Source organism: Papilio machaon, chromosome 23, assembly GCF_912999745.1.
Source record: "Papilio machaon chromosome 23, ilPapMach1.1, whole genome shotgun sequence".
NCBI lineage: Eukaryota > Metazoa > Arthropoda > Insecta > Lepidoptera > Papilionidae > Papilio > Papilio machaon.
In genome coordinates, this window is record NC_060008.1 from 3,338,081 (window position 1) to 3,351,360 (window position 13,280).

Genomic DNA, 13,280 nt, shown 5'->3' on the forward strand with positions numbered 1-13,280 from the left:
TATTTTCAATTTATTTGCACACAAGAATACACAAGCACATGAAAATAATAGAAATGTTGAAGATTGTCGAAGGTTGAAAGTGGCCTTACATTCAACTATTCCCAACAAATCAAGGCAAAAGCAATTTATAACTAACTTTTTCCGTTTAACCTTGTTAAAAGGATAAGAGGTATTGGTTTTAACCAATTCCACAATCGTCGATATTATTTTTACCCTTTTCTCTTTTACGGTGTTCATTTTTTTTTCTACTCAGAAGTAACACGACCTCTCTATCTCGCTCACAGTTTATACGCTCGGTTAACCAAGAGTTGGGACTTAATTTACGATAATCGAGCTTTGAAGACATATACATATACGAATGCGTATTAATTTTTCGGTATATCGACTTTTACGATTGGATGCTTAACGATTTTATAATCTCACACTCGACGGGATACATTATGACTGAATCGATTGCATACCGAATGCTCGGCTGATTGCAATTTTGAATTTCACATTTTTATTAACCTTTTTATTATCAAACGCGTTTGTGGAACATTTAAAAATAACTCGATTTTAATTATTATTATGGACAAAAGCTTCATTGTAAAGGACAGGTGTATAAAAGGATTAAATTTCTCACAAAATTTAATGCGTATGACAGAATGCGCGAAGAATTATTTATTAATAACTTGAGTAAATTGTATGCTATTACTACGGTTATCCTTGCAGTGACTTTTTGGGTCTTCGAGTAATTACAGTGTTCTGGTTTTTCATGTTCAATTACAAAGTAATTATGAATAAGTGGAGATGTTAAAAGAGCGTAGAAATTTTATATAAAAGGATCTTAATGCAACTTAGTAGCCAGAATAAAGTCATATGAAGTGACATTGTTCCTCTTGATTTTAAAGCGCCTTGGATATTCACTTTTGTTACATCTTTCCGGATTGCGCAGGATTTCTTATGGTTGGTTTCCACTGTCATTTGTTCGATAACATATTTTCATCTCCGTTATTTTGCTTGAAAGAACAGAGATGAAAATATGTTATTATAAATGTGCTATAACAGTAGAAGACCATGGTTATATTACTAAATCTTCGCTAAGGACGTAACAAGCTCCTTGTCTTCTACAACTTTACGATATGTTATTTTAAATTTCGATTTTCTACCTTTCTGTCTAGTAAGTTAAGGTAAATTTTCCTACGAATGACAAAAGAACGAACCGCTATTTGTTTTTAAGGGGGGTTTTTATCGCGGCACGTAGACTCGATTTGAATAAAAATACAATTTATATGTGTCGGAGAGGCAGGCGGGCAGTGTTGGGTTACGAAGCCGGTCCGACCGCTCGTTCGGCTCCCAATTTGCTCGGCCATTTCTGAGTAAGTTATTAAGTTTCGGCTTGTCACTTCGCTTGCGAAATTTTGCAGTCCGCTGCCGATGCCTTATACTTTGCATAATTAACTCGATCGACTGTAACTCTAGCTTTTATTGCTGCCTTTAACATAACCGACTCACCGACATGTCTTTATTATTATTGTAATATAAGTAGCAATTTAAAAAAAAAGTTGTTTAACTTCCTGACTTATAAACACGACGTCTTAATTTAACACATGTTTTTGTAGGTACTCAAAATGTAAAAACCTTAAGAGGCAAAAGAGGAAAATCTTTCCATTTCAGTCGACGTAAACTTTATCTTCGAATAACTTGATATAACAAAGAACTGTTGATATTCAAGATGTATTTAATAAAAAAGACTATAAAAATATCGGTCAGCGGCACACGCGAGGTACATTGAAGCGTGTATAAACAATGTTGGCGTTTAAATGAAGATATAGGTCTGTAGTGTGCAGGACGTTCGCCATCCGGTGTCCGAACATCCAGTAGACGAAATCCGAAACCCCGGGCTAAATAATAATTAAGTGAGTGAGGAGTAAACACGTCACGTCACACCAAGCAGCGGTGTCATGCAACATGACACCCTGTAACATGGTAGCCGGTAAATATCAGGATTTACTACAGACGTACTAATATTTCAAACATATCTATGAGTAGTTACGCAAACTGACATTTTGATAACGAAGTCCGTCACAGACACTAAGTGCAGATTTGGTATGAAAATTTTACACTGAGGGTTTCAATTATTAATTAAAGATACTAAGTACCACACTAAAACTTTCATTTCTTTCCTCGACTTCTAATACAAAAGTAACTCGAATAAAAACATTTTTCGATTTTAAATGAAGTCATCAAGGCATAGCTTTTGACTCCGGAATAAAATTAAGGACGAAGACGGGAGTTATTTAATGTTGTCAATCGAGGCCAGTCTGTCCATTTGGCCGCCATCAAGCGTTTTTTGCACATTGTGTGCAATGCTTTGGAACATTTAATAGCTTGAGAAATTCGACAGAAGATACATTAAATACAGATTTAGGAATCGCAATCAGCGACGTTGCGCTGTTCTTTTGCAAATCCCTTGAATGTAATTAAATAAAACATCACGATATTGTAAACATTAAAGGAACAATTTTACGTGTATTTATTATCAGTTAGATAATAGATAAAATATTAAATTATCTGCACCTAGTACAAAATGAGGAAGTAATTGTAACGTCATCAAAAAAAATTATATGAGATTTGTTGATGAACTTTCCTCAATGATTTAGGTAACATTTCATAAAAATACAGATATATGAAAAATAATATGCAATAGAACTGTTTAAATGATAAATGACCGATGCATTATTTTAACTAGAAATTAATGTCCAAATATTTTTCCGAAGTACATAATAAATAAGTATCTTTCGCATAAAGCGGTCCACGTAAAAGAAACGCGGCTAATTGAGCGTTATCTATAGTCTGGCCCGCGACTGTTATCGGAGCCCCGTCGCCGGTGTAAACAGACACCGCGTTGCAATTTTTTCCCTCCGACGTAAACAGTTTCGTTTCGGTACAGCCATACCGGCGACCGTGAAGGGTTAAGTTTCTTGCGTGCCTTCGATGCCATTTATTCTTGTGGAAAAACAACCACCAGTCCGCCAGACGACGTCGGTTGTTTTGTATTGATTTGTTCTTAAGAAAACTATGTCAGACATAACCTTTGAATGACAAAGAGTCATTTGAGGATTGCGAGTTGAAATCTTGATTTACATTGGCTTGATAAAGCTATGGCACAATTTTTCTTTTTACTTTCGTGTAATTGTAGATATTTCAAGCTTTAGGAAGAAAAAACCGTTAAATAATAATAACCAGTCTCATCTTCCAATCAACAAAACGAAGCTAGTTACTATTTACTAGTTGTTCTCTAATTTTATAAAGGCGCCGCATCGAAATGATGAATACATTTTTACGACCATTTAGTTATTTGATTAAAATCATTGTGACCCGTGAATATTACAAATAAACAGAGCCCCTAAAGACATGTTGAAGGGAACGCAAGTCCACAACGAATCGCTAATATGTACTGTAGGCGCTTTGGAACTATTCCACGTAAATTTTGTACTGATGCTCAAGGCACAGGATTATAGCGGCCGAAGGTATGGAAAATACGATTAAGTATTTATATTTAAGTGTATAAAAACAAATAATAAGGCCTCGAATGTCACATAAAGAACGTTAGAACACTACAAAAATTCCTGCAAAAGGACGAATCTATTAAAGATCATAACTAAAAGTTTGACAGTAATGAACAAAAATTAAAACTTAACTAAACCAATATGACAAATAACCGAATAATAAACTTAAACCAAAGCTTCTCTAACAAGACTATTAGTTAACATAACAAATAAAACATTAGTTACACCAAGACTTTAGTTGTCAAAGATTAGAGTAATAATGTAAAGTATAATCCGCGTAAGTCTAACATTAGTACCATCTGTCCAGTCATCAGTCCATTAATGTATCTGTTACGGTTTGAGCTATAGACGATATTAGTGAAGGCGTGTTAGCAATAAAGTGGAATAATTTTACATTCTCTAAGCTTTGTTTGTGCACTTACTGGACAAATATGAATAGATAGTTAAAGTGTACTGGTCATAATGTTAGATACAGCAATCAGAAAAAAAGATTTATAAAATGTCGAAAAAATTAACAAGATATTATAAAAATATAAAAATTTACTATACGTTTCGGTGCCCAAAGGAGCTGGTACAAAAACTAATTTTTAAATGTAAGTCAATATGTTTTCTTAATTTAATTAACATGTAACTAACTCAAATAATGTACTATTTAACGCCGATTAAGCAACAGTAATGTTTTGTGTTACCGTCTTAACTCTATAGCAAGGTCGAAATCTCAACCCCTTTACCGCAGAACATGCCAATTTTAACCCGTGACTTAAACACGTCCTGTCCCTTAATAGCCACTTCTACATATCATTCATCGCTCGACATATATAACTGATTTTCTCTTTTATTCGGTTCGTATTAAAGTCGATTTTCGTTTGAACGTTACAGAAAAATGAATGGTGGCAGTCGTGAGTTCAAATCCTAATTAACACCTCAGTGTATAGATAAATTGCATTGATAGTGTCCGTCTGCGCCGTTTGTGGGGTTGTGTGAGATATCCGACAATCTTGTGTCTCGCTCACATTACGTTATTATACGATCTGAGAATGAGATGGCTCTATGCTGAAGGGTCACTTAGAATTGGCGCACATTGTTTTGTTTCTTATTTTCTCATTGGATGCGCGAGTTTGCCGCCGTTTAACATATATAAATGTGTAATTAATGACACCGAAGTAAACGACTGAGACTATAGTCTAATTCAATAGAAATGAGGAATTAAAACAAACCTATTTAAACAATGTTGCCTTTATAAGGCTAACCATAGACTTGTTAAAACAGATATGTTAGTATCAACTCTTTAAACACTGCCACGTTCCAATATAAGCCCATAGACAATCAATGACATTGTCAGCCAGTGAGATCTAATATATAAAATTCTCGTGTCACAGTTTTCGTCACCGTACTCCTCCGAAACGGCTTGACCGATTTTGTTGAAATTTTGTGAGCATATTCAGTAGGTCTGAGAATCGGCCAACATCTATTTTTCATACCCCCCCCCCATTTTTTAACTGCGCGCGGACGGAGTCGCGGGCGACAGCTAGTATATAGATAAAATTTCACATTTCCATCGAATTCAAAAAGATGCGACTTATTATTGTCATTGAAGAATTACAGAAAAGACTTGAGAATATTTAGATAAAAATCCTAGTTAATTAAAGGACAACCACTTTATATGATTAACCAGCTGTAGCCCGCGAATCAGTCTGTGCGATGTTATGAAAAATTAATTAGTAGCCTATATGTTCTTCATCTGTGCCCAATTTACAACCCTTATCATTTAGGGGATGAAAAATAGATAGTTGACGATTCTCAGACCTTATGAATATGCATATAAAATTTCATAAAAATCGGTCAAGGCGTTTCGGAGTATGGTAACTAACATTGTGATACGAGAAATAGTGGACAGACTATATAGGTAACCGCTATATAAGCAGTATCGTAGTTTGCGTGCAATTTGATTCTCAAGATAGACGTGTTGCAGACGAAGCAGTATTATGTTACAGTAATTTCTTGAAACAAGAGTTGATAACTAACACAGTTAAAAAGGACTTCTGCGTAATACTAAAGGTGCATACGAAGAAATGTCTTGTGCATGGTATATCAATACTGAAAGCTAAAAAATATAGTCTATCTATTCTGTTTAAATCTGAACCAGTCAGATCAGGGTCAGATTTAACATAAAAAAGACGAGAGACAAATAAATTTGATGTTGTCTTTGTTGTTGCAGTACAATAACTACAGGGTTTTTGAGAACCTCAGTTAAAAGATAGTGTTATTTCTGGTTTGTCAAAGACAGGGATGACGATTTGTTTTCTTCTCTTGCAATTAGGACATGTATTTGTTATTTAAAAACAGTTTTAAATACACTTTATCATGAATTGTATTCATCCAGTGGCAGTCGCGCTCGACTTCAGCGCCGTAATAAAAAAATGCCAAATGGTATAAGCTCCCTTCTCGTCAAAGTCCCGCTGAAATCGGTCTAGCCGTTGCGGAGATTATCGGAACAAACATGGCCTCGTACAGACATACACGCATAAAATTTAAAAATTGGTTTTAAGTTAACAGCAACGCAAATATATGTATACGAAATAAGGTTTTTTTTATATTACATACAGACACTCCGATTTTATTAATATGTATAGATAACTTAATAAATACACTTTCTACGCACGTGTTGCAAACTTAAGCACTACTTAGAATAAAATATAAATAAACATACCGAGTAAAGTACTCGGTAAACGCTTGGAAACCATTCAGAGTAAGTTGAATTAGCTGAAGACGTTTTGTGACTTACCTCGTAAAGTATTGGTGCCGTACAGCGGATGGTCGTAGGGCACGGGGCGGTACGCGGGGTGCAGAGCGGCAAGGTAGCTCAGCTCGCTGGTCGCGCCCGCTGCAGCCGCCGCCGCCGCCGCCAATCTGCACACACGACCAGATTAATTAGATCTCCGTGTAGTTTAGTGTGACTGGAACTAGTTAGTATGTGTGCGTATTTGCAAATTTCTTGCAATATTTATTTAATCATGTGTCAAAAGAACACAACTACACTTGTAAGAAAGTGTAAGAAGCAATAACACGTAAAACAAAAACATTTTCTATAATATGAACAAGCCGCCAGCAAATATTACTGCAATTTTTGATAGACCTTTCTTCTACTGCTACATCAAACTATGCGCATTATAAGTGTACAATTTTGCAACAACAGTGTAGCACAAACATCTCTATTACAGCACCTGCCTATTCAAATCATTCGGATTATCGTCTCAGGCATCTTGACTCGGCCCGAGGCCCTCGCTGGGATCCCGTCGACAAAAAGAGGAGCCCATTCCCTTTGTATCCCTGACTATGTCTGGACATGTGACCTTGTTGAATTGTCAACGTGCAGGGGACAGTGGGGATACATGGAACACAACACTAAACTTAATATAAGATAATAAAAGGCGCCTATTATTTTAACCTTTAAACTACTCAAAAGAAATGTTTCCCACAAACATTTTGTTTTTGAAAATATTTTATAAAATAGACATCAATTGAGAAAGTAAGTACCAACGTCCAATTAATTAGATAATTCAAATACAAAGATTACGAAATAAAATAATTTTGAAGCGAAATAATACAATTAAAACAAGGTAATAAAACCGTGATAGAGCTATAACTTGATAAACAACGAGCAAACTCTCTCAGACAATGGGAATACAATAGCCGCGAGCCGATTGAGGCCGGTAATAAAATTATTAAACAAATCAACTTCATAACATAATGCGGGCCAGAAAATTGTCGGGTGGGCGAACTGGATAAAGAAATTATCCAACTTACCAGCCACGGAGCAACGCGCCCCCCGAACGCGAACAAAGACGTAGCCTCGTGGAAAAAGATAAAAAAAAATATAGCAGCAACAGAATAAATAAAATAAGTGGAAGAACACTCGCGCGCCTTTGCCTCGTGACGTCTTCATGTGAGCTGTCCTTTTCGCACGTCACACTTCTTACCGCAAACCAATCGGACGGACAGGGACAGCAGTAGATCCAGACTCCACTCGATTAGGAAGAAAGTTTTGAAACTGTTGCGCTGGATGTGAAACAAGTTTTACAGATTTCGCGCAGACTGACTTTTTTGATTTTGATGTTTCATTTATGGTCGAAGCGTTAAGTAAATATTAAATTGGAATACTAATTGAAGACAAATAACTGTTAAGAGATACTAATTGTTAGATTAATTTTAGAAATGGTTTAAAACTCATTGAAGACAAAGAGTAAGAGTTATTCAAGTTGGATTGGTTAATGGAAGAGGGAATAGTTAATCTTACTTATATTATAAATGCGAATGTTTAAATGGATGGATGGATGAATGGACGGATGGATGCTTGTTTAAAAAACTGGAACTGGAAACTTGGCATAGATGTAGTAGATGACATAGTGTGTAAGAACACATAGGCTACTTATTACGTTTTTTTTAAATTTCTGCGTGGACGGAGTCGCCGGCGACAGCTAGTATAAGAATAAAGAGAGCACGAACAGAAAAATCTCTATTTACTCATTATTATTCATTCAGACGGTACACCATCATTAACTTTATTAACAAACGCGATGTATTGAAGATGCACAGCTTTTAAGTCTATCATTACAAGTTATAAAATACCTTTGAAATAAGTCCGAACATCGATTCCATTTCTCACTAATTTCAAATAATACTACATAAATGCGGTTAGAACGGAACACTTTTCGTTAATTTCGCTATAAAACGCTGTAAGACGATAAAACTCAATGATTGTTAGTGCGAAATTGTGTACTACACGCGTAATATAACATCGTGAGAGTCAGATGACGTCAGATTGAATTGTACAAGTGTGTAATTGTATATTTAAAACAGTTTATGTTAAGAAATAATCTAATGAGACTAACACATTAAAACTTCGTTGCTTTCTACTTTCTGTAAAGGAGATGGTTGGTCCTTTTACGAGATTATCATGTTATTGTCAATGCTTGTTTTATTTTTAAAGATTAACATAAGAAAGTTTTACCTTTGCAGACCTAGTGATGAATTTGTCTAGATGTGTCTTATTATACTAATTAATTCAGGAAGTGAACGGCATTGTCATCAACGCCCCCTATTGGTAATGATTATGACTTACTTAAAAGGGGCTGGATAAGAAGTTTCCATAACTGACAGTTATCCAGTAGGCGGAGTTAGAAACAAAAGACTGGGAACTGATTATTGTAAAACTCTTGGTTTTATTTTATAACAACTTATTAGCTACTTGGAAGACGAAAAAAGGTGATACGTATTGTCTATGAAAGGATAGGATAAAAAAAGTTTTATAATCTATGCAAGCTACATAATCTGTATTGGTCGATGAATCAGTTTTTGCTGTGGTTGACGAGATGCGAGATATAAATGGATTAGAACGTCTCAATTACTTTTTCTTAGATATTTCCAGGTGCCAGTAATCGGATCGCATCTAAGTTGACGGCCATTTTGTATTCCTTAGACGTGCGTACGTAGGACTCAATCATTGCTTCATGAATTTAACATAAGACCGGTTGGCAATTACAGGGACTTGTGACAGCATCCACATCTTGTGGGTAGAAGTAACTCGTCATGTACTTAAATACATGCTTTTTGTGAGGAAATATTATTTTTATGCAAATTGAAAGCACATTAGCGTCTACTTTTAACTAAGAACAATATTGCTTTAGACTACAAAGTACTACAATTACTCAACTTGAACATTAATACAGACTTTAAAATAACATTCATCAAATTTATATCTAGTTCTAGTTTCTGTATTAGATATGTTTAATACGATACAAAAGGATTTAATGATAGTAAATTGTAAAAGATACCGACCCTAGAAAAACCGTTTGGAATGAATTCATGTCAAAAAAAGTAAACCTAAAAAGCGTAGAACAGTAAAATAGTTTCTTTTGAATTTTGATGTCATTAAGGATCTCTTTGTCTTATTAAAATAATATAATAAGATATAAATTATTGTAAACATTTGTCAATAATAATCTTGTAAGACAAAAACACAGAACAATACACGAAAACTGTCAAACTCAGTTCATATATAACCTCCATTTAAACAAAGCCATGTTAGCACAGAGTAAAAATATAACTAAATGTTGTTAAGTGCACGAATGTTATCAGATATTGTGGCACCATCAATAACCGATGAGGGCGACATCTCGCGGACGCGTGTAGGATGTGCGCCGCTTATCTTCACGGCCCGTCGCACGCTGGTCGGACAGGGACGTGTAAAAGTCTAATGCGTTTAAAATTGACGTCCCTATGTCGTTGAACCCTCGGAACTTGTTACTACGAAGATAGCATTACAGATTATAACAAGATATTTGCAGATAATTGGCTTCAAGAATTAATGTTATGAGTAAAAATTAAATATACTTCAATTCGGTCACGTTGAAAAAAGATGAAAAAAGAAAAACAATTGAACAAGTAATTGAAACAAAACTGTTTTAGGCTACTATTATTTAATTCAAAAATTATATACATTTCGTACATAAAATATACAAGATCTTTACAAATCCGCATAAAAAAATGAAACGTAAAGGCTTAAACAAAAAAGAATTAAAAGCAAAATGCTACAGCAATTTTACGACACGATAACGATTTCGCACTTCATTGAAAGGCGCACAGTATGTCAGGATATTCCGGACAAATGACACGGCCTTAATTCTCGACTCCTTAGACATGGGCCAGATTTATTAAGGTCTGAGAGGAATCTGACCGACAAAAACAACACAAAAAGCGAGATCTCCTTTACGTATACACGGTGAGAATTAACGCGACGAAATTTAGAATGCCTTTAGTTTATTCACAGGATGATTTTTATTTCTTTACTTGACAAAATGTTTATGACATCTGCAATTAATATTATTAACTTTAGTCTTCTTTTCAATAGCAGTACATAGAAAAATAGAGGAAGAATGGAAAAGGAGATTGATTCCCTTTCTGTAAAATCGAACTTACGAGTGTTAGGATTTAAAAAGCTCTAACCTTTGCTGACATCATTTTAACAAGAAAAAACTGAATGAATTGTAATCATATTTAAAAACAATATTTCCTTGACTGGATAAACAAAAAGGGGATAAAAAAGTGCAAAAATAAATTAAAACATTTAAGGTAAGCAACATCTGACATCATAGCGCCAAACTAACGCGTTAAGGTGAGCCAGACCCCCACAGCGCACACCGGGACGACCTTTCCATGGTTTTATTTTTAAAAATGACAGTTCAATTAAATTAAACGTTTCGAAAATGAATCATCCTGTATGTCAGTTTCTTCCGAGAAGGTCTGGCAAGGCTTATTGTGCGGCGCACATAACTCATGGTCACAGTAGTCCGCCATTTGATAGTTTCTGACGTGCTTATTTAGGTAAAAAGAAACTAGTCCGTGTTCAATAAATGTATTTATTCAAATAGAAAATATTATTATCAGTCTGAAATAATTTGCCTTGATCGTAGCATGTGAGAACACGTCAAAATTTTAAAATGGTATTAAAAACAATTCATTTTCAAATACTGAATTCTTTTGGGAATCTCGCTGCCGCACCCAGAGCTGTTAAATGGCTAATAAGGGTCATACTTTTTGTAGATTTAGTGTGAAATACCTACACTAAAGGAATGCTTTACTAACATTTTTTTTACAATTTGTGGTACGAATATATGCATAAATGGTCCTTAAAACAGCCCTACTACCTAGCACACAGTACTAGAACTAGACTAACAAATAACGAAGGTAATAAATCAACGAGTCTATCGGGCGCGGAATCCTCGGCTGTGACATGTCAATCCCACAACTGAATAATGCAAAAGGAAAACTGGCTGTTTACAGTCCGCTAGAATGAAACGACCTCTTGTCCGACTGTTATGACTTGTACGCGGCATTGCTTTGTTTCAACATGAAGCTTTTTAGACGTGTTCATATTATATATAGTACGTTCTAGAAGAATTATGTTGACAAGATATTTATTACGTGTTGAACAGAAAAATTGGTTTTTAATTAGTATTTGGTAATTATAATGTTACTAATAAGTAACTAAGCTTTCGTAGATGAAGAATTTTTCAACAACATAATGTGTGCATTATCTAATAAAATTGATTACCAGCAAAATAATTAAAAACCTTCTTAACGTTAGATTTAAAAGAGAATAAAAAATAAATAGCTTTTATATAAAAACAGTACAAAAAATAGACAAGAACGCAATTTGCAAAGAATTCAATCTGTGAGATAGTTCGCACATCCACACATCTCCGCAAATGTGACTTGCCCTTACAAGCACAAAGTACTCGCCGACCGACGTTTGTAATTTTATTAGAAGTCTGTACAGATTTCTTACAGCACTATTGTGAAACCTTTTATAGCTTTATGGCTATTTCTTGTTCGTTCCAAGACTGTTCTCATTAAATTTTATTACGTGTCTTCGAATTTATAAAACTAACACTAGTGTTATACATTTATAAACTACCAATAGAATAAAGTTAAGGGTAGAGGTTCGAATCCGCCTTCCGAGCAATGTTATAATACATATCCTAGAACAAGTATAGAACTTACATAGTCAGTTTACACTGCCGAAAAGATCCCTCGCATTCTTGTTAATAACATATTGATTAATTTATGTTCTAAGTACAAAATGTAATTGACTTTTGTGTTACTAGCTCGTTTTGTTAAAAATATGCATAGAAACATATTTTCTTTTTCTATTCACATAATTTACAAATATCTGTCTACGCAATGACGCCGGCTTCTGCCGCGTGTAAGCATTTCAGAAACATTATCGAGTGACCCAAATGCTTACAAGTTACAAGCAATTAAGATAGTATTTTCGGGTTAAAGATCGTCGTCATGTGCTTTGTGCGTTGCTTATTGAATTATCAAAGTAATTATAACCAAAGCATCTTAGTAACTATATAAAGAGCTAAGTAAATGTTTAAATATGTTATCTTATAATTTTGTATTACTATACCAATACTCTGCTGTAGAATATGTAACTCTAGCAAAAACAGTATTCGAATTCATTGGGTAAGTACGAGTTAGTATGACTTCTCTACGATTTCTTAGCCACACATAGGCCCACAGAAGTTTTGCACATAACTTCGCACTTTAGGATTTCTTTAGTTATACTTTTCTGGTAACAGCAATAATATAATAATTTAATCAACAAAATTAACGAATAATTTCCTAAAGACGTCCCTCTTCATTCACATTACGCATATCTTTTCAACTTCCTATCTATTTGGCACACAGCAGTCTCCAAACATATTATATTGCCTACTCGCGGCGTTTGATTGCACAATAAATTGACTGAAGCAACTATTAATAGTCACTTACGTTAACTTGCAACTATTTAATTGTGAGAACTACATTGATAAAGAATTCGACTTGAATTAAGGAAACATACTGTATTATATGTGATTATTTTTACACCAACGTACCAAAATGGCACATTAATTCTATCCCTCTTAAGTCTTTGTAGTAATTGGCATAAAGAACGAGACAAAAAAATTCCTGGAAAATACGTTCTAGATTTTTAAAATAAACAATAATTGAATAGTATTGTACGAGAAAGGTTTACTAGCCATAGATTTGAGTGGGACGGAATAAGACGTAACATTATGCTGCTCAATGACAGGTGACAAGTTTGAGGTCCGTCGCCTGAGGCCGCGAGCAGAGCCGTGGAACAGACTTGAAACACCCACACGAATGAGGATATGAACGCTT

At 34.7% G+C, this 13,280-nt stretch overlaps 1 protein-coding gene across 1 annotated transcript in view; it reads right to left on the bottom strand.

The window, feature by feature from the left end:
• LOC106708970 (transcriptional activator cubitus interruptus) overlaps positions 1–13,280 on the bottom strand; it is an 89,187-nt gene that overhangs the window by 18,172 nt on the left and 57,735 nt on the right. The window contains exon 4 of the mRNA XM_045683629.1: positions 6,337–6,461. Coding sequence (XP_045539585.1) covers positions 6,337–6,461 — 125 coding nt within the window. The remainder of the gene's footprint in view (positions 1–6,336; positions 6,462–13,280) is intronic.